Source organism: Oncorhynchus masou, chromosome 17, assembly GCF_036934945.1.
Source record: "Oncorhynchus masou masou isolate Uvic2021 chromosome 17, UVic_Omas_1.1, whole genome shotgun sequence".
In the NCBI taxonomy this organism is placed as follows: Eukaryota; Metazoa; Chordata; class Actinopteri; order Salmoniformes; family Salmonidae; genus Oncorhynchus; species Oncorhynchus masou.
Window position 1 is genome coordinate 32,310,302 of NC_088228.1, and position 23,403 is coordinate 32,333,704.

Consider the following 23,403-nt stretch of genomic DNA (forward strand, 5'->3'; position numbering starts at 1 on the left):
TGTCCGTCACTGGATAGTGTGAAGATAGAGGCTGAGACTGAATGGCGTCCTGACACTTTACGGGTGGGGATTCGTCACAGGTAGGCTAACTATCTGAGAGACACTCTTCATGGCATCACAGCGAAAACACCTCATTCGTTAAGTCGCATTGGAACAGACAGTAAAATGATGTATTCTCGCACCTCCCTGATAACTGTCTGCCTCGGCCCCCCAATGTCCAGCCGAGACAGTAGCGCCTGCTTACTCCATGTTCCACGGTGCATTTGATTAGCTATGTCCTGACTTTTTCGCTTAGCTCTCAACGATTTATCAAAATAGCCGAGGTGATAGCTGTTAGTGCTATCCCTTTTACGCACGAGGACACGTCCAATTCATGGCGCGTTAAACCAATAGTCATAGTTCTGATCCCTATTTTAGAAGTATGCAGTTGCTTACACCTCTCAGAGAACGTTTCTAAAATGCTACCTAGGTTTACCCTTTGCAAAGCAACGAAAAGTGAAAGGAATGCAAAGACCAAATTAAAAGAAGAATGGCCATTGTTTGAACCCATTTTACAAGAGGAGTCAAACAGAGGATAGAGCATTTTGCAATGGCTCGTGTCTCTCCTCTCTCTTTCAGTGCAACGAAATGGTGACCTATAATTTACCCTGAAACGCGTATCGCCTAACAGTGTTATCCAGACAAAATGTAAATAGAAAGAAATACCAGTAGAATTCTTCCCAGGTCGACTAACGACGGGACTATTTGTTAACGTCTGGAAGGATTGCTGAATACTAGTAGTAAATGAATGGTTTAATTGACAACTCGTCACTTTTGATAATTTCACTGAGCCAATGTATATTCCAACTGAAGTAATCATCGCCAGTTCAATGTAAATCCTCTCTGCAACAACAGATACGTGCTGAGAGTTTGTGCTTCCGAGGGTGACCCCATTTAATCAATTTAAGGGCTCACTTAAATAAACTAACTGTGAATGGTCTGCCCTAACATAACGCCGAAATTGAGAATAAACAAATAAATAAACAAAAAGAGGCGATTTTAAAATAGCTGTTCTCAGCGAGGTTTGTATTTTAGGGCCTTTTACTTTCTAATTATAATGATTTTATCATTCAATGTTAGTTATTTTAAGTATGGTGCAATTGATATGCTATTAAATATTTAACTTTGTAAATTGAAAAGTTTTTAAATTGAATATTATTTTTTAAACTCTATATTCGATGCCAACAGTTTTGTCGATAGTTCTGTAACATCTTACATTATTACAATGTATTGCTTGCCAGAACTTGTAAACACATTCTGAAGAATGTTAGCCTAGGGACTACTTCATTTGTCTAATGTCTATAATGATAGGCCTACTATAATTTGTGAGCCTCTGATAGGTTAATGTTCATCATGGTAGTCGTGGTTTGTACACCTAACTAATTTGTACGCAATATCCGTTCAAACCAGGCTTGATGTCAATTATGAAAAATCCCCCTTTTTGCTCTAAATAAAACTCAGGTAATATCATATTTCTTTAAATATCTTAACTATTTTGTGAGTAAACCAATGTGCGATGCCAAAACAAGCTTTTCTCTGATATATGAATTTGGATTTTATTTCAACAACAAAAAGGCAATAGCCTACTGTGAAACGTTAAATTGATTGCATGTACAGTTTGGGTAATTTTAGACATGATCAAGTCTCTCAAAGGCTAGCACCCTCAACCAGTTGATATGTTTGTTAAACTGAAATCCAATCAGAGAACGCCCTCAGATTCCAACTGCAGCCTCGAGAAGCGCCTCCTCTCTAAAAACCTCGTCAAGCGCGCAGTAGGCTAACGCTTTCATTCCTATCTTCCCAGAGACCAGCTACGACCCAGAAACTATAGGGAACTTCAACGAGCGACCGATGGCACAGAACGAGTAGGTGTGTGGTGAATAATCCTTCCTCTCCTCTTTTGTCTTCTATGTTTCAGTCCAGTCTTGGTAAAACATCTGGTTTCAGTGATCGTGCTCCTGGATGCCAGTTGCGCAGAACCTAAATCATTTGGGGTATTGGTTTGTCACAATTACCCTGCCTCTTGGGTCTTATCTGTTATGCTTCTTATCAAGCGGTTATCACTTTGCTCCAAAGATATATTGCATTTTGTTCCTATCTGTAACGGTGTGTGTTTTTTTGTAATTATGAAGAGGCTATCTCGAGAGGGGAGGACAAGGTTTTGACACGGATGGATTCAACTCCTCCGATCAGAGCGCGCGGTGTGCTTACATTTCTAATGGATTAATACCTTAGGTGGTATTGCCAAACATGTCGTAACTATTAGTCTATAACCATCATATAGTTTTAATAGCGAGGATCGAGTATTGTGTGCTAAGTAACCTAGCCTTTCGCCTATCATTTTGTGTCATGTACGCGAATACGTTTCAAAATGAAACCAAGCCCCACATCAAGGGCTATGTTGGGTTTGTATTACGCAGTTTCCCAGAGGGTAAGCTATGGAATTTATATGATATTGTTATCATGGGGGATTACATGTTTCTTGCAAATTAATAGTATCGCTTGAAAGGTAATTCAAATGTAACTCTTTGGACCAAATCTTTGGGAAGAATATTTGAGATTGTAATAAGATTTTGATTACCTCATCTCATAGATCCTTTATGATACCAGAAATAGTTACTTGACGCCCAATGACCTGTTTTAAGTTAACAATTTACAATATGATATACCCTTTTAGCCTACTTGATCTTGATAATAACATACTCTCTCTCATTCCCAGGGCAGACAACACCCTCACGATTTTCTAGCCCTACGGTGTATGGAAAGTGATCCTGGATGGACCTGGGCGAAAACAGCTGGTCCATGGTCAAGCAAGAAGTGTCCAGCAGCCCAGGGTCACCGGCTGAACAGAGCTACTTACACGGTGGTCAGGACAGGAGGGACAGTCACGGCCACGCGCACGACTCGGAGGGACTCAGGTCACCGCCGACAACCGATCAACTTGACTTAGTGGGACACCGGCGTGACGAGGGGCCAGGTAGACCATCTCTACACTCCTACGTTCACTTCGGACACGGACACCACAACAACACTGCCCTGCCCACCACAGAGGACATCACGCTGTTCACGGATTTAGACCAGGGCAATAAACTAATCATCTCTAGTGGAGCACACCCGCACCACAAGGGGGGCCTTATCGTCGACCCCAGCGACATGTATCAAACACTAGCCATCGCGGCGGCCCACCAGAGCCAGGCGGGGTACGACTCGCCCTCTGGGGGCTATATGCACTCCAACCCCAACTCTCCAGTCTATGTACCGAGCTCCCGGGTGGGACCCATGATATCCAGCCTCCCTTATTTGCAAGCCAGCGGGTCTGCACAGCCTAGTCATGCGGTCACAAGCCATTCAGTCTGGTCGCAGTCTACTCCGGAGAGTCCCTCCTACAGCACCGGGAGTCCTCATACCTCCAACCGTTTCCATTACCCTCCAAGCCCGCCAATGAACAACGTAGCGTCCAGGGATAACGGCTACAGTAACCCGCTGAATGTGGGCAGTCGAGACCAGTACGGTCTCCCGCGGCCCCTCGGTGGATCCTACGCCAGTCCCTACTCCCCGTATGTTGGACCGCAGCTATCCCAGTTGTCCTCGCCTTGGCCTGGAGGACCATTCGATAACACCATGTTGCACACTTTGCAAAGCAGAGGTGCGCCCTTGACGATTCGAGGACCCAATGGAGGTAGGCTTACAATTCCCAAAAGTGTCGAAGAAAGCTGATTAATGATGTGGACTTCCATTATGTGAGAACTTTAGTTCTCCAGCTATCGAATAGCTGTTTAACGCATAAGCAACAAGGGCATGGGTGAAACAATGTGATGGTAATTTACGATTACAAGTGTTTAGGTCTAATGGGCCCCAATAAATTCTAATTCAATTTGGTTAAGGAAATTATCTGAGCTAAAATAAATGTTTTATAGTAATTGTAAGACAGGGTAAATATGTTCCATTTTAGAATAGCAAGTTAATTAGGCTATATTTGTTTATTTATTTAACTAAGTAAGTCTGTTGAGAACAAATTCGTATTTACAATGACTGCCTACACCGGCCAAACCCGGATGACGCTAGGCTAATTGTGCGCTGCCCTATGGGACTCACAATGAAGGCCGGTTGTGATACAGCCTGGATTCAAACCACGGTGTCTGTAGTGTCGCCTCTTATACTGTACTGCAGTGCCTTAGACCGCTGCGCCACTCGGGAGCCCTACACTCTTAGAAAAAAAAGGTTCTGGTTAGAATCAAAAAGGGTTCTATACTTGCTTCATATATGGCAACCCCAAAGTTTGTTAGAACCCCAATTTTGGTTCAGTGAAAAACACCTGGGGTTCTGATGGGGTTCTGATCAAAGAACCCTACAAAATGGTTCTATATAGAACCTTTAGGGGTGCCATAAATTAAGCAAGCAATATAACACTTTTTGGTTCTACCCGAAACCTTTTTTCTAATAGTGAAGGCTATATATTAGTTACATAGGCTATTATCAATGCATTTGTTGCGTGAATTAAAGTTTAGGCCTATCCCTGATATTAAATGTTTTATAACGACTTCTAAACCTATCATATTTTGATATTTTTATTGGTGTAACTCAAATAAATACATTGTTGATTACACCCTCTGACTGCACATATAAAACTAGTATGGAAACATTATGAGTTTCTTAAAGTAACTTAATGCATTAGACATAGATAACATTTATTTAACTAGGCAAGTCAGTTAAGAACAAATTCTTATTTTCAATGACGGTAGAACGACAGATTTGTACCTTGTCAGCTCGGGGATTTGAACTTGCAACCTTTCGGTTACTAGTCCAGCACTCTAACCACTAGGCTACCCTAAAGTAGCATCGCTAAAGTACAATCAAAAGTGCAATCTCCTTGTGTATTGAATGTATAATCTTAATTTGCTATCACATATGCCTAGAATATACCTCATTTTGAAAATAATGGTGAATAATCATTTTAAAAAACCTAAAAATGTACAATGTACAATAACATGTTTGAAGGCAGGTGCTCAATTAAGCCTAAGAAAAATCATGGCTCTTTTAATGCCCAAGCACCTCTCTGAAGTGTCATGTAAGTGATTGGTGTATTGCCTATCTGTTTCCCGCAGATATTCTCGACGACCTGGGAGAGAGCAGGGAATGCGTCAACTGCGGCTCCATCTCAACGCCGCTCTGGAGACGCGATGGCACGGGCCACTTTCTCTGCAACGCCTGCGGCCTGTACAGCAAAATGAATGGACTCAGTCGGCCATTAATTAAACCACAGAAGCGGATGGTAAGCTGAACACGCTCAGGGGACTACTTAACCACTCAATTTCCTGTCTATTTATGTAAAGCAATGGCTTAAGGTTATCACCTCAGATCTCTATACTCCTTATGGTGATTTTTGTTTTTAAACAAAAAAATCGCTTAAACGGTAGACCATTTTATTGCACCCTCAATTTAGCCAGCGTTCATATATTAACAAGGTCATTCTGGCTGTCATATCGGTAATTTAGTCAGGGTCAACAAGTGTACAGAGGCTACGTGACGGAAAAAAAAACTTTTCAGACACACATTCTCCTGGCGCCATTACGCAGTTATTACGCACACTAACAAACGACTGATGCCCTTTTTCCACGAACTCACTGACAATGAAATTCATGGTAATAAGCTGAACGTAACTGCCAGTTAAATGGATGACATGAATATGACCAATATTATTGTTCGGAAATTAGTGCAGATAACAGAAAGAGAGTCATAAGTCATAAGAGAGGAGAATCCATGCCTTTCATATCCAATGATGAATTAAAGTGCTTGGATCACAGCCAAAGATTCCATTGGTCAGGTAGCGGCGGGCTCAGACATCTCTCAATTTCACGTTTACAGCACGCGCTCACCTTTGTTTAATCGTAGCTTCATATCTTTATGTTCCAGTGTGTTTATCGTTGTTTATATATTTCCTTTTCCCAGTCATCATCCCGGCGAATCGGCCTCTCCTGCGCCAACTGTCAGACGAGCACAACCACCTTGTGGCGCAGAAACGCAGAAGGAGAACCGGTCTGCAACGCATGTGGGCTCTACACAAAATTACATGGAGTAAGACACAATCTTTACATTATGTCACAAGTTACCCCTTTTTATTAACTTCATGTTCGACAAATGCAGAGAATATTGTAACTGACACGTGCCTAATTACCGTGCGTAATTGTTTCAATGACTATCGAGAAAAATATTAAACGGGATCACTGTATTCAGTGTGTCTAATAAATTATTATTATTATTAATAATAAAGTTTATATTTAAAGGACAATGTACATGTTTTCATACATTGACAAAACGTGTAACCAAAAAACATGACAGACTAATGTAGTCGTTATTTTTGCAGGTACCTCGGCCGCTCGCCATGAAGAAAGAGGGAATTCAGACGAGGAAAAGAAAACCTAAAACTTTGAACAAAACCAAGGGATCCTCTGGTAAGCAGATCTCTCTCTCTCTCTCTCTCTCGTATAATTGAAATGCTTCACTTGTATGGTTCTCTTTATATATATATACTTTTTAAATAATTTTACCACAGGAAATAGTGATTCAGTCGTCATGACTCCGACGTCGACGTCTTCTTCCAACTCTGAAGACTGCTCGAAGAACAGCTCTCCCAACACGCAGGTGCCAGGGTTAATACGAACGATCCATATTTTGATATAGCGTATTCAAAAAGAAAACGAATATTCAGGTGCGGGATAGGCCGCGTGTGTTATAAAAACGGACTCAACGTCGTTTGCAATTGAGATTCGACTGTTGTCCCCTCTTCGGATATGTCTTGTGTAACAAATTATGCACGGCTGAATTCTTCCCACACATTTCAGTTAGCGACAAATATAAGTCCACGGTTTTGGTAGTATAGATCCACTTTTACTTAAAAATAAATATATATATATATATATATATATATATATATATATATATATATATATATATATATATATATATATGAAATAGGATTTTATCGTTTTATTTATTGCACTAATTGGTATTATTTTGAATGGATACTGTTGACAAATGTAGGATCAGGCAGGCTAATAATACACTTTCTTCTTATATGTTCGTGATAGCAATAATATTGGCCTGATAATACTGGATTCAAAAGTATTGAGTCATATGGTATGTGGGATGTAGCCTACTGTATCTGGTGTCTACAGGGGTATTTAAAGGCTGTCTGTAATGGGTTCTGGGAAGTGGTCTGCATTTCTCAGAGATGATGCTCTTTGGAATTTTGTCCTAAAACATAGTCTCTGATTTGTTCCAAATGAAACAATATTACAGGGCTATTTAAAGTACATTTTATTCATGACAATTGTCTGTTCCTATCATTTGATAAATGGGCCGGTTTGCTATAATAATGTGGAGATTCACTACATGTAGGCCTATACACTGAGTGTACAAAACATTATGAACACCTGTCCTTTGCATGACAGACTCACCAGGCGAACGCCGATGTCACTTGTTCTCTAAAGAAGGATTTTTAAGCCTTGAGACAACTGAGACATGGGTTATGTATGTGTGCCATGCAGAGGGTAAATGGGCAAGACAAAATATTTAAGTGCCTTTGAATGGGGTATGGTAGTAGGTGCCGGGCGCACCGGTTTGTTTCACGAACTGCAACTTTGCTTGTTTTTCCACACACAACAGTTTCCCGTGTATATCAAGAGTGATCCACCACTCGTTGAGACTGCCCTGAGGGCAGAACTCAAGATCAGGAAGGTGTTCTTAATGTTTTGTTCACTCAGTGTATATCCATTTTAGCAGTTACAAATTAAGATTTATCATTGATAGGCTTCTGGAAGCACTGGTTGTGACTATAGAAAACCAATGGAGAATAGTAGGGTTGTTCCACCGATTCCGTGCCTTTTAAGAAATGTAATTTGGCCCAAAAAAGTTTGATTTCGCCTTATTTTCACATTCTGTCATTAAGAGCACCTTTTCAACTTCATAAAAAATACTTTTTCCAATCTCAAGATTTTATATAAAAACTTACTATGGTGAGTGCCTATTAAGTGGCAAATAAAGTAACAGGGTTGACATAACATGGTTGACGATTTCATCTTAAATCAGCCTTAAATTCCCTTGTGACAGGAGGAATGGAAGCTTGTTGTGTGCAACAGGGAGCAGCAATTGATTTCAAGCTTTAAAAAAGTAAACAAAATGTGCTAAAACATTTCTAGCTTGTCTATTTATGGCTAAGAAGGTGGATGTGTTATCCTTCAACCAATCAGTTTTCTACCACAAAACACCAGACAATTGCCAAAAATAGTCAAACCAGGCTCAACGGGTTTTACACTATTGACTATTAGATGTTCAATGTTTCTTATTTAAATGTTTTAAGAATAGTTTCACCATATTAAAAACGAGTGTTCAGTTCACATAACAGGGTTCATGTAATTTATTGAATTATACATGTGGTCTATATTTAAGGGCACTTCATGTAATATACCAGGCTTTTAGAATTCAATATTGGTTCACAATTTCTAGTAAAAATATCAAAGGGATGCAAAAAGGCACTTATTTTATGGAAAGACCCAGTCATTTCTTTTTTAATCTGTGACTAACATTTCTCTGTCCTATTCCAGGTCCAGTCCTCTGTCCTGAGTGGACCAGCGGATGGCTCAGGCTCTGATGGCTCTGCCGTTGTGAAGTACCCAGGCCAGGATAGTCTCTACACCAGCGTGGGCCTCACCCAGTCTCCAGACATAGCCGGCTCCGTCAGGGGAGAGTCCTGGTGCCCCATGGCTCTTGCCTGAGTCACGAGCTGGGGATGAAACCCACCACACTATCCTCTCTCGCTCTTTGGATGTCCTGCTGCTGTGTGGTGGAAATATTCTGTGCCTTGATGGTTCTGGGTCTGTTTCCTACTTCCCAGCTAACAACAGTTGGACAGAGACAGCCCCCCCCCCCTCCACGCTCATGCAAGTTTGAAACGTCTGTGGAATATTTGGGATTGATTTCCAGAATTATGAGAAAACCTTAGTGCCTTAACAGAAAGTGAGAGGAGGCCTGTTGATGCATTCTTGACACTGCAGTTCGGACGTGTTCCGGACCGACCTGCTGTTCTCTCTCTCTCTCTCTCTCTCTCTCTCTCTCTCCTCTCCTCTCCTCTCCTCTCCTCTCCTCTCCTCTCCTCTCCTCTCCTCTCCTCTCCTCTCCTCTCCTCTCCTCTCCTTCTCTCGCTCAGCTATGGAGGTGGATAAAATGTCTGAAATGAACCTGTACATAATGTTATGGATTCCCCAACTCAAGACAAAGGTGGTTAATTGGATATTAGTGCTTAAGAAAAGCGCAACCATGCATACAGAGGACATTTTGATTATCATTTTTTTGCAACTGGAATCAAGCTATCAAGTTACCAAGACAACCTTCCTGAATCAAGAGAAAGTATTTATTAATCTTCCATTGTTGAACATATGACTATGATTGTTAAATAAAGATATGGACATAGAGTAGAACTGAAACAACAAAAAAATCTTATATCTTCGTTTTTTAATATACTTTTGTATTTCCTTCTCTCTTGTTGAGTTAGTAGTTGTTAACAGTGATCGTAAATCTGCACGTTTTTCCACTGATAGCTCTTACTGTATCTGACTGAAACTCTTGGTTTTAAACAGGGTATCAAAGACTGCGACATCCTATGTCGGTCAGTTTTTGTTTTGAATGATTAACTCAATTCGCAAATAATTAAATCCTACAGATTAAATTAAAATGCTGTTCACTTTATGGTACTATTTTTTAAAGAAATTGGTAGAAGTGGGGGGGGTTTAGGCGAGGAAAAGAGAGAACATGTCCGCAAAATCTTTGACACGTGTACAACAGCAAGCTAAGTACTGTTTGAATGAATGGCACCCACAATTGTTTTATAGATGCATATTTTTGTTTCAATACAAAAGGGCAAAAGAAGACTGCTGCAATATTATCTGGCTGCAACAAGACTACCTAACTGGTAGAAACAGTATACATTTATACATGCATTTGATGTTTATATAAAATTTGACAAAAATGAAATGAAAAGGCTAAATAAGGTCAACATCAAATACTGTAATGTTGCTATATGGACAAACATATGCGGAATTGATAAATTGCCCCTAATAAGTTTTGGTTGATAAAAGAGTAATGGCTGTTCCTACAACCAACTGTAGACTGTCATAAAACAAAATTAGTCAATGAGTAAAATGTTACACATTTACACACGGTGATGAAACTGTAGCTTCAATTGAGAATAATCTTAAACGTGTGATTTATGCCAACAATTATGTTTCAGTGACGTGAAAATATTCATTTGTAGGTAGAAAACAACCTTTCACTGGTTTCAAGACATAATGACCTTATATGACAAATCACTGTTGATTTTGGTTTGACTCAACACGCAACAAAAAGTGGAATACAAACGCGCCCTTGTACTTTTACTCAAAATATGTCAAAAGCTCTACAGTACATATTCCTGACTTTCAACTTTTGACGTGGAAATATGACTTTCCCATTCAATACACAGATCATACTGTATGTCTCCCTCTCCTCCAGCAGGCGTGTGAATGGCGCCTCGCTCAGCAGAACTCTCGGTGGATCCATTTTAGGGCCAGACAAATTCCTCTCGTTCTCTGGGGAACGTCAATTTTCGGTGGAATGAATCTGAAGGTCATTGTGAAACTGCCGTTTTAAAATGCATTTCAGTTTCACCATCAGGGTCGTTCAGCTGAAACAGGGCCTGGTGATAGTTTTTTTTCTGGATTTATTTATTTTTTGAAATATCATGTTTATTAATAACATTGTTTTTCCTATTTCTTTTTGGTTTGGATATTTGTATTTCTTTGGTTGGTTGTTTTTATCCTTGATACAGTTGTAAATGATATTATTTCAATATTTGAAATAAATTGTTCTGTTGATATGTGAATTTTGGAATAATTACCCATCTTAGAATATTTTAAGGAAATCTACACGTTGTTGGTGTGTCGTTGTATCACAGTGTTTTTGTGGTATGTGCCAGAGTTTGCAGCAAGAGTTTTAGCTCCATCTAGCCAATTGCTGTGAAGGTACATATAACAATTTTGAAATTGTGATATTAAATAACCCCTTATATTTGAATAATATTTAGACATTTGTTGTTATATTGGCATTAAATAAATTGGCAGTGGTATTCCTCACTTACATTATTTCACCTCATGATTCAGGGTGGTTTAAAAAAAGCTAGTAGCCTACGGATATTCCGAAATATAAATCGCCCTAGCCTACTTTCCATTTTTTTTTGAACTTGTATGAAGATTTCCACTATATTACTTCATGCTGGAATAATAAACCAAACGTTATCAAATCGTTTATTAAAACTGTGTATTACAGTTTGTACATTTTTAAGATGGTACCTTCAAGGGAAATATGTTATGAGAAGCTGCAATGGATCCCCGAGGGTTTTGAATTTCCAGACAGTGTTGGTCTAGTTGTTTTCTCATTCTGTATTAAAATGAGCCTTTCCTCTTACACACAGCAACAATTGCTTCTTTACGCCATGATATGCAATCACTACAATGGTTTTATCAGTGTTTTCAATGTGTGTTAAATCAACTGTATTGTGCCTGTCACAGTGTGAAATATATTGAATATAGCTTGTAAATTATACCATAGGTAGACACAGACATTTTAGAGATGGCTAGATTTATGCCTGAGCTTTAGGTTATCTGGCTGCAATTTTGACATATTGGATGTTGGAGAATTTATTGAGTGTCAGCGTAGCTATGTTCAAAATTGCACTCTGCACATCAACCAGATACATCATTTAGAGATAAAAGATATTTAAATGTTGTTTCACTTCTATTATAAGAAAATGGCAATTGTTTTGTACTACCTGTCCCCTTGCATGATACTAGTTTTGAGCAGACCAGTGTAGGAAAAACGTTATTATAATCCATTATTTTTATAATGTCACCAGTTCAATATCTTCAACAACTTTATTTTTCACTTTTGGATCTTTTGTATTTTATTCCTCTATAGCACATGCCCAAGGAGTTGGCAAGTGTCTGCAGGCTTAATTTCCCTCCAGTCTTTGCCTGAGGGGTTGCAGTTATGCATCATCCATATTAAAGGTATCTCAATATCAAATCATTTCTGGGTAACAATTGAATACTCTAGTATGATTGTTTTTTAAATTTACATTTTCAACAAGAAGCAAACTTATAAAAGAGCAATTTCTCAAGGAAATGTTTTACTAGGACTGTCATGTGGTAGTCTGAGTGGGAGTTGTCGTCCTTATTGGTCTTTTAACTAATTGGCCAAAACTCCCTCCGACCAAAACAGGCTGATATTTCAGTCTGTCATTTCAGCCGGTCTCATCAAACAGCTCTTATCATCCTTTTCACAATTTCACAGTATTATTCCAACCTCGTAGTGTGGATATATATATAAAACACAGGTAAATCACGATTTTGATTGCAATGGGCCTTTAACAGAAATGACCTCACACAAACTTTAAATAGGCTCTGCTGCAAACGAGACAAATTACAAACTTTCCTTTAGATATGTAAATCAAACGTAGTGTGAAACCTAAAATAAGAACAAATATTTATAGGTCTATGAATTTATGAAGTGGTCCTAGGCTAGTAATGTCTTCCAGGTACACTTTGCAGCTGTCCCCATGGATTAACTTTTTTTGGTTCCAGGTAGAAGTATTTGGGGTTCGATGTGGAAAGGGTTCTACAAGGAACCCAAAAGGGTTCTACCTAGAAGCAAAAGGGTTCTACTTGGAACCAAAAGGGGTTATTCAAAGGGTTCTCCTATGGGGACAGCCGAAGAACCCTTTTAGGTTAGAGTTAGCACCTTTTTTTCCGAAGAGGATTCACAACACGTTACATCACTGAGGCCTTCCTCCCATTTGTTACTCTGAATTCATGTGAGTCATGCGCATGACAACAGTCACTATGTTATTTCACCATCTGTAGCTGTGAAGATCGGTAGTAAGAACTGACAAGTGACACAAACCAAAGCCTCAAACCTATTTTAGGAGTTTGGTGAATGGCGCAATTAGGCTGATGTATTTGTCATTGAGCAGCGTAACAGAGTCTTATCTGTGTTGAATGTGCTATTCTAAATTGGCAGAGACAGAAAGAGAGAGAGAATTACAGTGAAAGAGCAAGTGTGTGTGAGAGAGAGAAATAAAGACAGAGAGATAGAGAAGGATACACACACACAGCAACTGACGCCTAAGGCTGCTTTATTTAGACAGTGAGTAAGAGAGTCCGTGTCACTCCCGAGGGCAGCGCTACTGAGTTGAAAGTCCTCTGGCGGGAGGACTGGAGCCAAGGTAAATAGTTAGCAGCACAGCACAGCATGAGGACAGAGAGGCTGCAAGCCGGGGTAACATTCATTAGGGCACACCGTATTATCTTAGAAAAAGGGTATCAAAAAGGGTTCTTCAGGCTGCCGCATAGGGGAACACTTTTTGGTTCCAGGTAGAACTGTTTTGGGTTCCATGTAGAACTCTCTGTGGAAAGGGTTCTACATGGAACTCAAAATGGTTCTACCTGGAAACAAAAAAGAGTTCTTCAAAGGGTTCTCCTATGGGGACAGTCGAAGAGCCCTTTATGGTTCTAGATAGCACCTTTTTTTCTAATAGAGTAGTAAACTACTTTTTCAATGGAAAACAAAAACCAGGGGCTCTTATTGGAAACATATAGGGAATTTGTCTCTGTCTTAGACTGTTTTCTTTCATTGGGTCCTAATCAGTGGAGGCTCCTCCTCAGAGGAAGGGGAGGACCACCCTTCTCAGTGAATTTCATAAAAATAAAATGGTAAAACATTAAAAAAGTTATAATTTTTTATATAAAACGATGCTAAATATAATTAGGTCACAGAATAACTGATTAAAACACACTATTTTGCAAAGAAGGTCTACAGTAGCATTAACAGCACTCTGTAAGGTAGCACCATGTTATACCCGGAGGACAGCTAGCTTCCATCCTCCTCTGGGTATATTGACTTCAATACAAAACCTTGGAGGCTCATGGTTATCACCCCCTTCCATAGACTTACACAGTAATTATGTAACTTCCGGAGGACGTCCTCCAGCATATCAGAGCTTTTGCAGCAGGAACTGACATGTTGTCCACACAATCAAAGGATCAGATAATTAATCTAGTACTGAAAGCATAAACTACAGCTAGCTAGCACTGCAGTGTATAAAAGGTGGTGAGTAGTTGACTCAAAGAGATAGAAAGACAATAGTTGAACAGTTTTGAACAAATTAATTTCTTCCAAAATTGAGAAGCAAGAGAGAAATAGAGCAAGAGATAAAGATTGTCATTTTTTTTCACTTTCAGTTTCACTTACTTAGCTAGCAAATGCAGATAGCTAGTTTAGCCTATGAAAAACCCTGCTCAAACAGAGCAATGCTATGTTAGCTGTGTTAGCTAGCTGGCTATGACTTTCCAACACAACACTGGAACTCTTCCAAGTCAAGGTAAACTTTTGGTGTTACTAATCTATTGCCACTGGGGCCCGTCAGTGTAACTGCTTACTGACCTACGTTACTGCATGATTGTCGCTGGGTTCTATTAGTTATGCTGACTATGACATTACTTCAGCTAATATGGTGACAATGATGTAGGCTGTTTGGCTTGGAAAGGTTTTCTCACCTGGTCACATACAGCTGATTTGTTGTGCATTGAAGTCCACAAGCAAAGGGAAGATGACTAATACAACGTGGCTGTTATGAGAGTAAACAGAAGCAAACAACAAAATGGGGATAAACATACCTGAATTTGTCCAATAGAAACCTTCGCTTGTGTCACACCCTGGCCTTAGTATTCTGTGGTTTCGGTATTATTTTGTTTATGCCAGGGTGTGACATGGGGATTTATGTGGTTTGTTTTGTCTGGGGTTGTTTGTAGTTATGGGATTGTGGTTAGAGTAGTACTCTACCAGCCATTGTGGAGCAAATGTTGCATTTAGGGACCTTTTTAATTATTTTAGTGTATGTGTGCAGACATGCAGAGGTTTGTGTTATAATACAGACCTTTGGTAAGTCTATGGTTGCCTAGAGTGGTTCTCAATCAGAGGCAGGTGTTTATTGTTGTCTCTGATTGGGAACCATATTTAGGCAGCCATATTCTTTAGGTCTTTTGTGGGTGATTGTTCCTGTCTTTGTGTTTGTTGCACCAGAGAGCACTGTTTCGGTTTTTCACGTTTATTGTTTTGGTTTTTCACGTTTATTGTTTTGTATTATGTTCATGTTTGAGTTTTTTCTTTATTAAAGAAAATGAACACCAACTACGCCGCATTTTGGTCCGATCCTTGCTAGGAAGAAGAGAACCGTTACAGCTTGCAACTGTTGGACTAATAATCAGCTAAATGCAAAGAGTGAGCAAGGCGGTATTCAATGTCACTTTCTGTCACCTCAAATTTGTCTCTCGACCTGTGTGTACCTACATTGTAAACCTTCATTCATAGGGTAGGTTGTAGCAACCTCATGATGGGTATAGGGGAAATCTGAGTGTTATGTAGTGGCCTAAACCTATCAATGTTACATGGAACTGGGTGAATGGAATATGAATGAAGGACATTTATTTTATTGATTTATTTAACCTTTATTTAACCAGGTAGGCTAGTTGAGAACAAGTTCTCATTTGCAACTGCGACCTGGCCAAGATAAAACGTAGCAATTCGACTCATACAACAACACAGAGTTACACATGGAATAAGCAAAACATACAGTCAATAATACAGTAGAACAAAAGAAAACAAAAAGTCTATACAGTGAGTGCAAATGAGGTAAGTTAAGGAAATAAATAGGCCATGATGGCGAAGTAATTACAATATAGCAATTAAACACTGGAATGGTAGATCGGCAGAAGATGAATGTGCAGGTAGAGATACTGGGTTGCAAAGGAGCAAAATAAATAAATACCAGTATGGGGATGAAGTAGGTAGATGAGCTGTTTACAGATAGGCTAAGTACAGGTGCAGTGATCTGTAAACTGCTCTGACAGCTGGTGCTTAAAGCTAGTGAGGGAGATGTGAGTCTCCAACTTCAGAGAGTTTTGCAATTCGTTCCAGTCATGGGCAGCAGAGAACTGGAAGGAAAGATGACCAAAGGAGGAATTGGCTTTGGGGGTGACCAGTGAGATATACCTGCTGGTGCGAGTGCTACGAGTGGATGCTGCTATGGTGACCAGTGAGCTGAGATAAGGCAGGGCTTTACCTAGCAGAGACTTGTAGATAACCTGTAGCCAGTGGGTTTGGCGACGAGTATGAAGCGAGGGCCAACCAACGAGAGCGTACAGGTCGCAATGGTGGGTAGTGTATGGGGCTTTGGTGACAAAACGGATGGCACTGTGATAGACTGCATCCAGTTTGTTGAGTAGAGTGTTGGAGGCTTTTTATAGATGACATCACCGAAGTCGAGGATCGGTAGGATGGTCAGTTTTACGAGGGTATGTTTGGCAGCATGAGTGAAGGATGCTTTGTTGCGATATAGGAAGCTAATTCTAGATTTAATTTTGGATTGGAGATGCTTAATGTGAATCTGGAAGGAGAGTTTACAGTCTAACCAGACACCCAGGTATTTGTAGTTGTCTGCGTATTCTAAGTCAGAGCCGTACAGAGTATTGATGCTGGACGGGCGACACAGGTGCTGGCAGTGATCGATTGAAAAGCATGCATTTAGTTTTACTTGCGTTTAAGAGCAGTTGGAGGCCACGGAAGGAGAGTTGTATGGCATTGAAGCTTGTCTGGAGGTTAGTTAACACAGTGTCCAAGGAGGGGCCAGAAGTATACAGAATGGTGTCATCTGCGTAGAGGTGGATCAGAGAATCACCAGCAGCAAGAACAACATCATTGATGTATACAGAAAAGAGAGTCGGCCCGAGAATTGAATCCTGTGGCACACCCATAGAGACTGTCAGAGGTCCAGACAACAGGCCCCCCGATTTGACACACTGAACTCTGTCAGAGAAGTAGTTGGTAAACCAGGTGAGGCAATCATTTGAGAAACCAGGGCTATCAAGTCTGCCAATAAGAATGTTGTGATTTACAGAGTTGAAAGCCTTGGCCAGGTCGATGAATACGGCTGCACAGTAATGTCTCTTATCGATGGTGATTATGATGTCATTTAGACCCTTGAGCGTGGCTGAGGTGCACCCATGACCAGCTCTGAAACCAGATTGCATAGCGGAGAAGGTATGGTGGGATTCGAAATGGTCAGTAAATCTGTTTAACTTAGCTTTCGAAGACCTTAGAAAGACAGGGTAGGATAGATATAGGTCTGTAGCAGTTTGGGTCTAGAGTGTCACCCCCTTTGAAGATGGGGATGACCGCGGCAGCTTTCCAATCTTTGGGAATCTCAGACGATACGAAAGAGAGGTTGAACAGGCTAGTAATAGGGGTTGCAACAATTTTGGCAGATAATTTTAGAAAGAGAGGGTCCAGATTGTCTAGCCCGGCTGATTTGTACATTGGCTATCTGGATTTGGGTAAAGGAGAAATGGTTGGGGCTTTGGTGGGTTGCTGTGGAGGGTGCCGGGCAGTTGGACATCCAATATGCTGTAATAGAAATTAGACCGTGCTCATGAAAAAAAATTGGCTCCCTCATGTTAAACGGCACCCACCGCCACTGGTCCTAATGAATATGTTATGACCCCAGCCAGGTCCCAGGCCCTGGGGCTGTTTGGGCAGGAATGGGAAAGACTAGTACAGCAGAGTGACTCCCCCAGGAGATGCCCGTTGATATTTCCACACAGAGGCTTTTCAAAGGGGAGCTCCCTCTGTTTGGCTCTGCCCTGGCTGGCCCTGTCTGCCTCCGGAAGCGATGGGATCTCTGACTCAGCCCTTTTGGGTTTCCTCGACAGACACACCGAGAGAGAGAGAGAGATTTGTACATCTTTGCAACACTGTATATATACATAATATGACATTTGTAATGTCTTTATTGTTTTGAAACTTCTGTATGTGTAATGTTTACTGTTAATTTTTATTGTTTAATTCACTTTTGTATATTACCTACCTCACTGGCTTTGGCAAAGTTAACATGTTTCCCATGCCAACAAAGCCCCTTGAATTGAATTGAATTGAATTGAATTGAATTGAGAGAGAGAGAGAGAGAGAGGGAGAGAGCATATTTAAAAGATTAAAAACACATACACACTCTTGAAGACTGCCGACTCATGTTTCTTGGAGGATTTGAATGGCAAAATAAGATGGAAAGATAATTTCAATACATCAGGAGAAATCACTGAATGCTTATTCTAAGGCCTTTATCATTTACTTTTTTGAGAGATATACTGTAGCTTTGTGTGGGAGTGTAAAAGTGAAAATAAGTTTTGTAGTTGACAATAACCGTTTGTTGACAATGACAGTAGAAGCATGAATAATAGAGCAAGGGAAGAAGCCAGCAGCGACCTTAGCTAGCCTAGTGTTGTCTTTTTTTCTGTCTTTTTCGTTTGTTCCGTGACTGTGAGAAATGTGAGGAAGTTGTAGGAAGGCGAAACCAGTCTTTATGGGAGGAGATGCATTCTTAGGCTGAGATTGCAGGAAGGGCAAGAGAACAAACCCTTTTTGCCAGCAGAGAGGAAGAGTGAGGATCAGTCATAACTGACAACCCGTGAACCCTGGATGGATTGATAGGTGGAAGTGATCCTGGATAGAATGATAGGTGGAAGTGATCCTGGATGGAATGATAGGGGGAAGTGATCCTGGATAGAATGATAGGTGGAAGTGATCCTGGATGGAATGATAGGTGGAAGTGATCCTGGATAGAATGATAGGTGGAAGTGATCCTGGATGGAATGATAGGTGGAAGTGATCCTGGATAGAATGATAGGTGGAATTGATCCTGGATAGAATGACAGGTGGAAGTGATCCTGGATAGAATGATAGGTGGAAGTGATCCTGGATAGAATGATAGGTGGAAGTGATCCTGGATAGAATGATAGGTGGAAGTGATCCTGGATAGAATGATAGGTGGAAGTGATCCTGGATAGAATGATAGGTGGAAGTGACCCTGAGACTGACAGTAGTTTAAAGGTTCAATGCAATCGTTTTTATTTCAGTATCAAATCATTTCTGGATAACAATTAAGTTACCAAGAAGGTTGGCTTGGAATTCCCTCCAAGCCAACTTTATACTAGAGGACCTGGTGTCCCTGGAGGAGTTCAAAGGACAAATTGATGGACAGCTTGTTGAGACGTGTAGTTGTTTCTAGTTGTCAGCCGGTGTCACTAGTTTGCGTTGCCTTATGTAAGGAAGCATGTTGTTTTAAGTCACACACACCACACACATGCCTGCACGCACACACATCCACTGTTTGTTCGCTGTTGTATTTGTGCTGTTGCCAGTGTCTTCTGTCTGTGTTGTACTGTACATTTTGTCTTACATAGTTTTTTTGTTTTGTTCTATCCCAGCCCTGGTCCCCACAGGAGGCCCGTTGCCTCTTGCCAGGCCGTCATAGTAAATAAGAATTTGTTCTTAATTAACTTTCTGGGTTAAAAAATGGTTAAATAAAAAGTACCTTAGTGTGATTGTTTTTAGTAAAAATGGTCAAAAATAAACAAAAATAGCTTCTTAGCAAAGAGTAATTTCTCAAGCAAGAATTTTGCTAGGACTATCTGGGAGTGTTCTGAGTGGGGAGGGGAAAACTGAAAATTAGATGTGATTGGCAGAGAGGTTTGGAACTGTCTTTGTTATTGGTCTATTAACTAATTTACTGCCTGGTGATGTCTCCATTCCACTAAAACAGCCAGAAATTTCAGGCGTTCTTTTCAAACAGCTCTAAATCTAAAACGTTATCATGTCATGGTATTGTTCCAACTTCAGTGTGGAAATATGTATAAAACACAGAAAAATCACAATTTTGACTGCACTGGGCCTGTAAGTGTTGTAGTCGTAAATGGATGAATGAACATACTTATTGAGGGTCCGCGCCTAAAACTAAACTTTTCTCTTTTTGAAAATGGCCTATGTGGCAAAAATAAGAGTCAGAAAAATGTATTCTAAGTGTCAAAATCGACTACTAAGTGTAAATTGAATAATTTTGGTCATAAAGTCTGGTTCAAATCCGATATTTGCAAGATAGGAAAAAATGGTATGTCATGGAATGAAGGGTACTGTAAGTTTTGTTTGAGTTGTGTTATTCTCAATCCTGCCCACAGCTAGCAGCATCCAAGTCATCATCAATTCGGAGCGCAGCTGCATGACCCTATCGTAATGGTCAATTTGGTTTTACATTCGATATCCCTGTGGCGCTAGTTACAGACCATCAGTAAATTACACAATACATGGGACAATTTTTTAAAATGTCAATAGCTCCAAATTTGAATAACTTAAAAACCTCACACCACCTACAGTGCATTCCAAAAGTATTCAAACCCCTTGACTTTTTCCACATTTTGTTACTTTACAGCCTTATTCTAAAATGGATTAAAATGTTTTCCTCCCATCAATCTACACAATAACCCATAATGACAAAGCAAAAACAGGTTTGCAAATTTATTACAAATAAAAAAACAGAAATGTCACATTTACATAAGTATCCAGACCCTTTACTCAGTACTTTGTTGATGCACCTATGGCAGCGATTACAGCCTTGATTGTTCTTGGGTATGACGCTACAAGCTTTGGCACACCTGTATTTGGGGAGTTTCTCCAATTCTTCTCTGCAGATCCTCTCAAGTTCTGTCAGGTTGGATGGGGAGTGTTGCTGCACATCTATTTTTGGGTATCTCCAGAGATGTTCGTCCAAGTTCTAGTCCGGGCTCTGGCTGGGCCACTCAAGGACATTCAGTGACTTGTCCCGAAGCAAGTCCTGCTTTGTCTTGGCTGTGTGCTTAGGTTCATTGTCCTGTTGGAAGGTGAACCATCGCCCCAGTCTGAGGTCCTAAGCACAATGGAGCAGGTTCTCATCAAGGATCTCAAAGTAGCTCCATTCATCTTTCCCTCGATCCTGTCTAGTCTCCTAGTCCCTGCTGCTGAAAAACATCCTTGGGTATGGCAGGGTAGCCTAGTGGTTAGAGCGTTGGACTAGTAACCGGAAGGTTGTGAGTTCAAACCCCCGAGCTGACAAGGTACATATCTGTCGTTCTGACCCTGAACAGGCAGTTAACCCACTGTTCCCAGGCCGTCATTGAAAATAAGAATGTGTTCTTAACTGACTTGCCTGGTTAAATAAAGGTAAAATTAAAAAAAAAAAAAAAATCCCCACAGCATGATGCTGCCACCACCATGCTTCACTGTAGGGATGGTGCCAGGTTTCCTCCAGGCTTGATGCTTGGCATTCAGGCCAAAGAGTTCAAACTTGGTTTCATCAGACCAGAGATACTTGTTTCTCATGGTCTGAGTCCTTTAGTTGCCTTTTGGCAAACTCCAAGTGGGCTGTCATGTTCCTTTTACTGAGGAGTGGCTTCCGTCTGGCCACTCTACCATAAATGCCTGATTGGTTGAGGGCTGCAGTGATGGTTGTCCTTCTGGAAGGTTCTCCCATCTCCACAGAGGAACTCTGGATCTCTGTCAGAGTGATCATCGGGTTCTTGGCCACCTCCCTGACCAAGGCCCTTCTCCCCCGATTGCTGTTTGGCTGGTCGGCCAGCTCTTGAAAGAGTCTTGGTCGTTTCAAACTTCTTCCATTTAAGAAGGATGGAGGCCACTTTGTTCTTTGGGGATCTTCAATGTTGCAGAAATGTTTTGGTACCCTTCCCCAGATCTGTGCCTCGGCGCTCTACGGACAATTACTTCAACCTCATGGCTTGGTTTTAGCTCTGACATGCAATGTCAACTGTGGGACCTTATATAGGCAGGTGTGTTCCTTTCCAAATCATGTCCAATCAGTTGAATTTTCCACAGGTGAACTCCAATCAAATTGTAGAAACATCTCAAAGATGATCAATGGAAACAGGATGCACCTGAGCTCAATTTCGAGTCTCATAGCAACGGGTATGAATAAGGTGTCTTGTTTTTTTATTTTGTATACATTTGCAGTTTTCACTTTGTAATTATGGGGTATTCGGTGTATATTGATGAGAATAAGGCTGTAACTTAACAAAATGTGGAAAAAGTCAAGGGGTCTGAATACCTCTCGAATGCACTGTAGAAATTTCCATACAAATAGTTAAAGCATTTATTGAGCTTGTGACAGTTGTGCAACAAGAAAATATTTTCCCATTTACATGTAATGTAATTTATTGACGGTCCCTAACGAGCCCAAGAGAAAGGCTATCCAATGTCAAAACAATTTTGCCACGGTTGCACACCAGCTGGCACAAGTTAATTGGCTAAATAATTTGGCTAGCAATAGCTAGCCTAGGGGACTTCAAGACACAAGACTTGGTTAGACAATTTCAAGTTATCTAGAAGGGTGAGTTACTGTAACTGTGTACTATTTTGGCAGAGTGACTGTACAAACGCTTGCCACGTGGAAACATATATACACAAGAGACAACCACATTAAAATACCCACCCAACACATCTCTCATTTGGCTTCAGTCTGCTGCATTTCTTAATTAACAGCTAAATGTATTTGAGGGTTTACCAGCATTTGAAATTTGAGTTTGATAGTTATCTGTACTAAACACTTCATCTGATAATACTTGTGGACTATAAAAAAAACTTGCTTAGATATATGTTTTATAGTTTCTTAAAAATACTTTGCAAATGCAACTTATTTCTATGTGAAAACTGAAAAGGTCTATTCATTCCTTTTCCGTAGACACTCTTATCCATAGAAACTTACAGTAGTGAGTGCATACATATTCCTGATGGCCCCCTCTGGGAATCGAACCCACAACCCTAGCATTGCAAGTGTCATGCTCTACCAACTGAGCAACATCATCACAAACCACTGTATGTCTCAATGTACTAAATTACTGTATTGGTCATTGTTTTTCTTTATGGTGATGGAAAGTCTACAGGTACAAACCTAGATGACCAGCCTATGTACAATACAGTAATGTACATTTACAATAAATGGTTTATAAAGGATAGTCGGATAGTCAATTAATATTGCAGTGATAGTTTTCCATGTTATTTTATCAAGAAAAATGTTGAATTTGATAGGGATGTTTTGTGTCTTTGCACATAACTTTGCACCTTTTGATGTAAACGTTTGAGGACAGGGTTTTGTTGGTCCTGGATTCCACTAGAATGACAATTGTAGAGAAATGGACAGAACAAACATTCCAACTTTTGAATCTGGTCTTAATTATGCAACTACTTTTTTTTGCCAAGCTGACGCTACAGAGATCTATATCCGTCCGCTAAAACTAGTAAAAGCTCAGTGCACTACTTTTGTAAAAAAATATTTACAAAATAAAATGCAATATTTTTTATAAATATAGATATATATATATATTTCTTTTCATAAACAAAAGGTCC

General features: G+C 40.2%; 1 protein-coding gene across 3 annotated transcripts; it reads left to right on the plus strand.

The window, feature by feature from the left end:
• The first annotated feature begins 1,801 nt into the window (after positions 1–1,801).
• On the plus strand, positions 1,802–11,535 carry LOC135558865 (GATA-binding factor 6-B-like). 3 transcript variants are annotated; one of them, XM_064993046.1, is made up of 7 exons: positions 1,802–1,908; positions 2,759–3,718; positions 5,145–5,311; positions 5,989–6,114; positions 6,404–6,491; positions 6,593–6,681; positions 8,643–11,535. In XM_064993046.1, the coding sequence occupies exons 2-7, from the start codon at positions 2,815–2,817 to the stop codon at positions 8,811–8,813; spliced, it is 1,545 nt and encodes a 514-aa protein (XP_064849118.1). In that variant the 5' UTR covers positions 1,802–1,908; positions 2,759–2,814; the 3' UTR covers positions 8,814–11,535. The 3 variants fall into 3 exon arrangements, with proteins under 3 accessions (XP_064849118.1, XP_064849119.1, XP_064849120.1); XM_064993047.1 differs by having other exon boundaries at positions 1,810–1,904; XM_064993048.1 differs by lacking the exon at positions 1,802–1,908 and adding an exon at positions 1,980–2,470.
• The last annotated feature ends 11,868 nt before the right edge of the window (positions 11,536–23,403 follow it).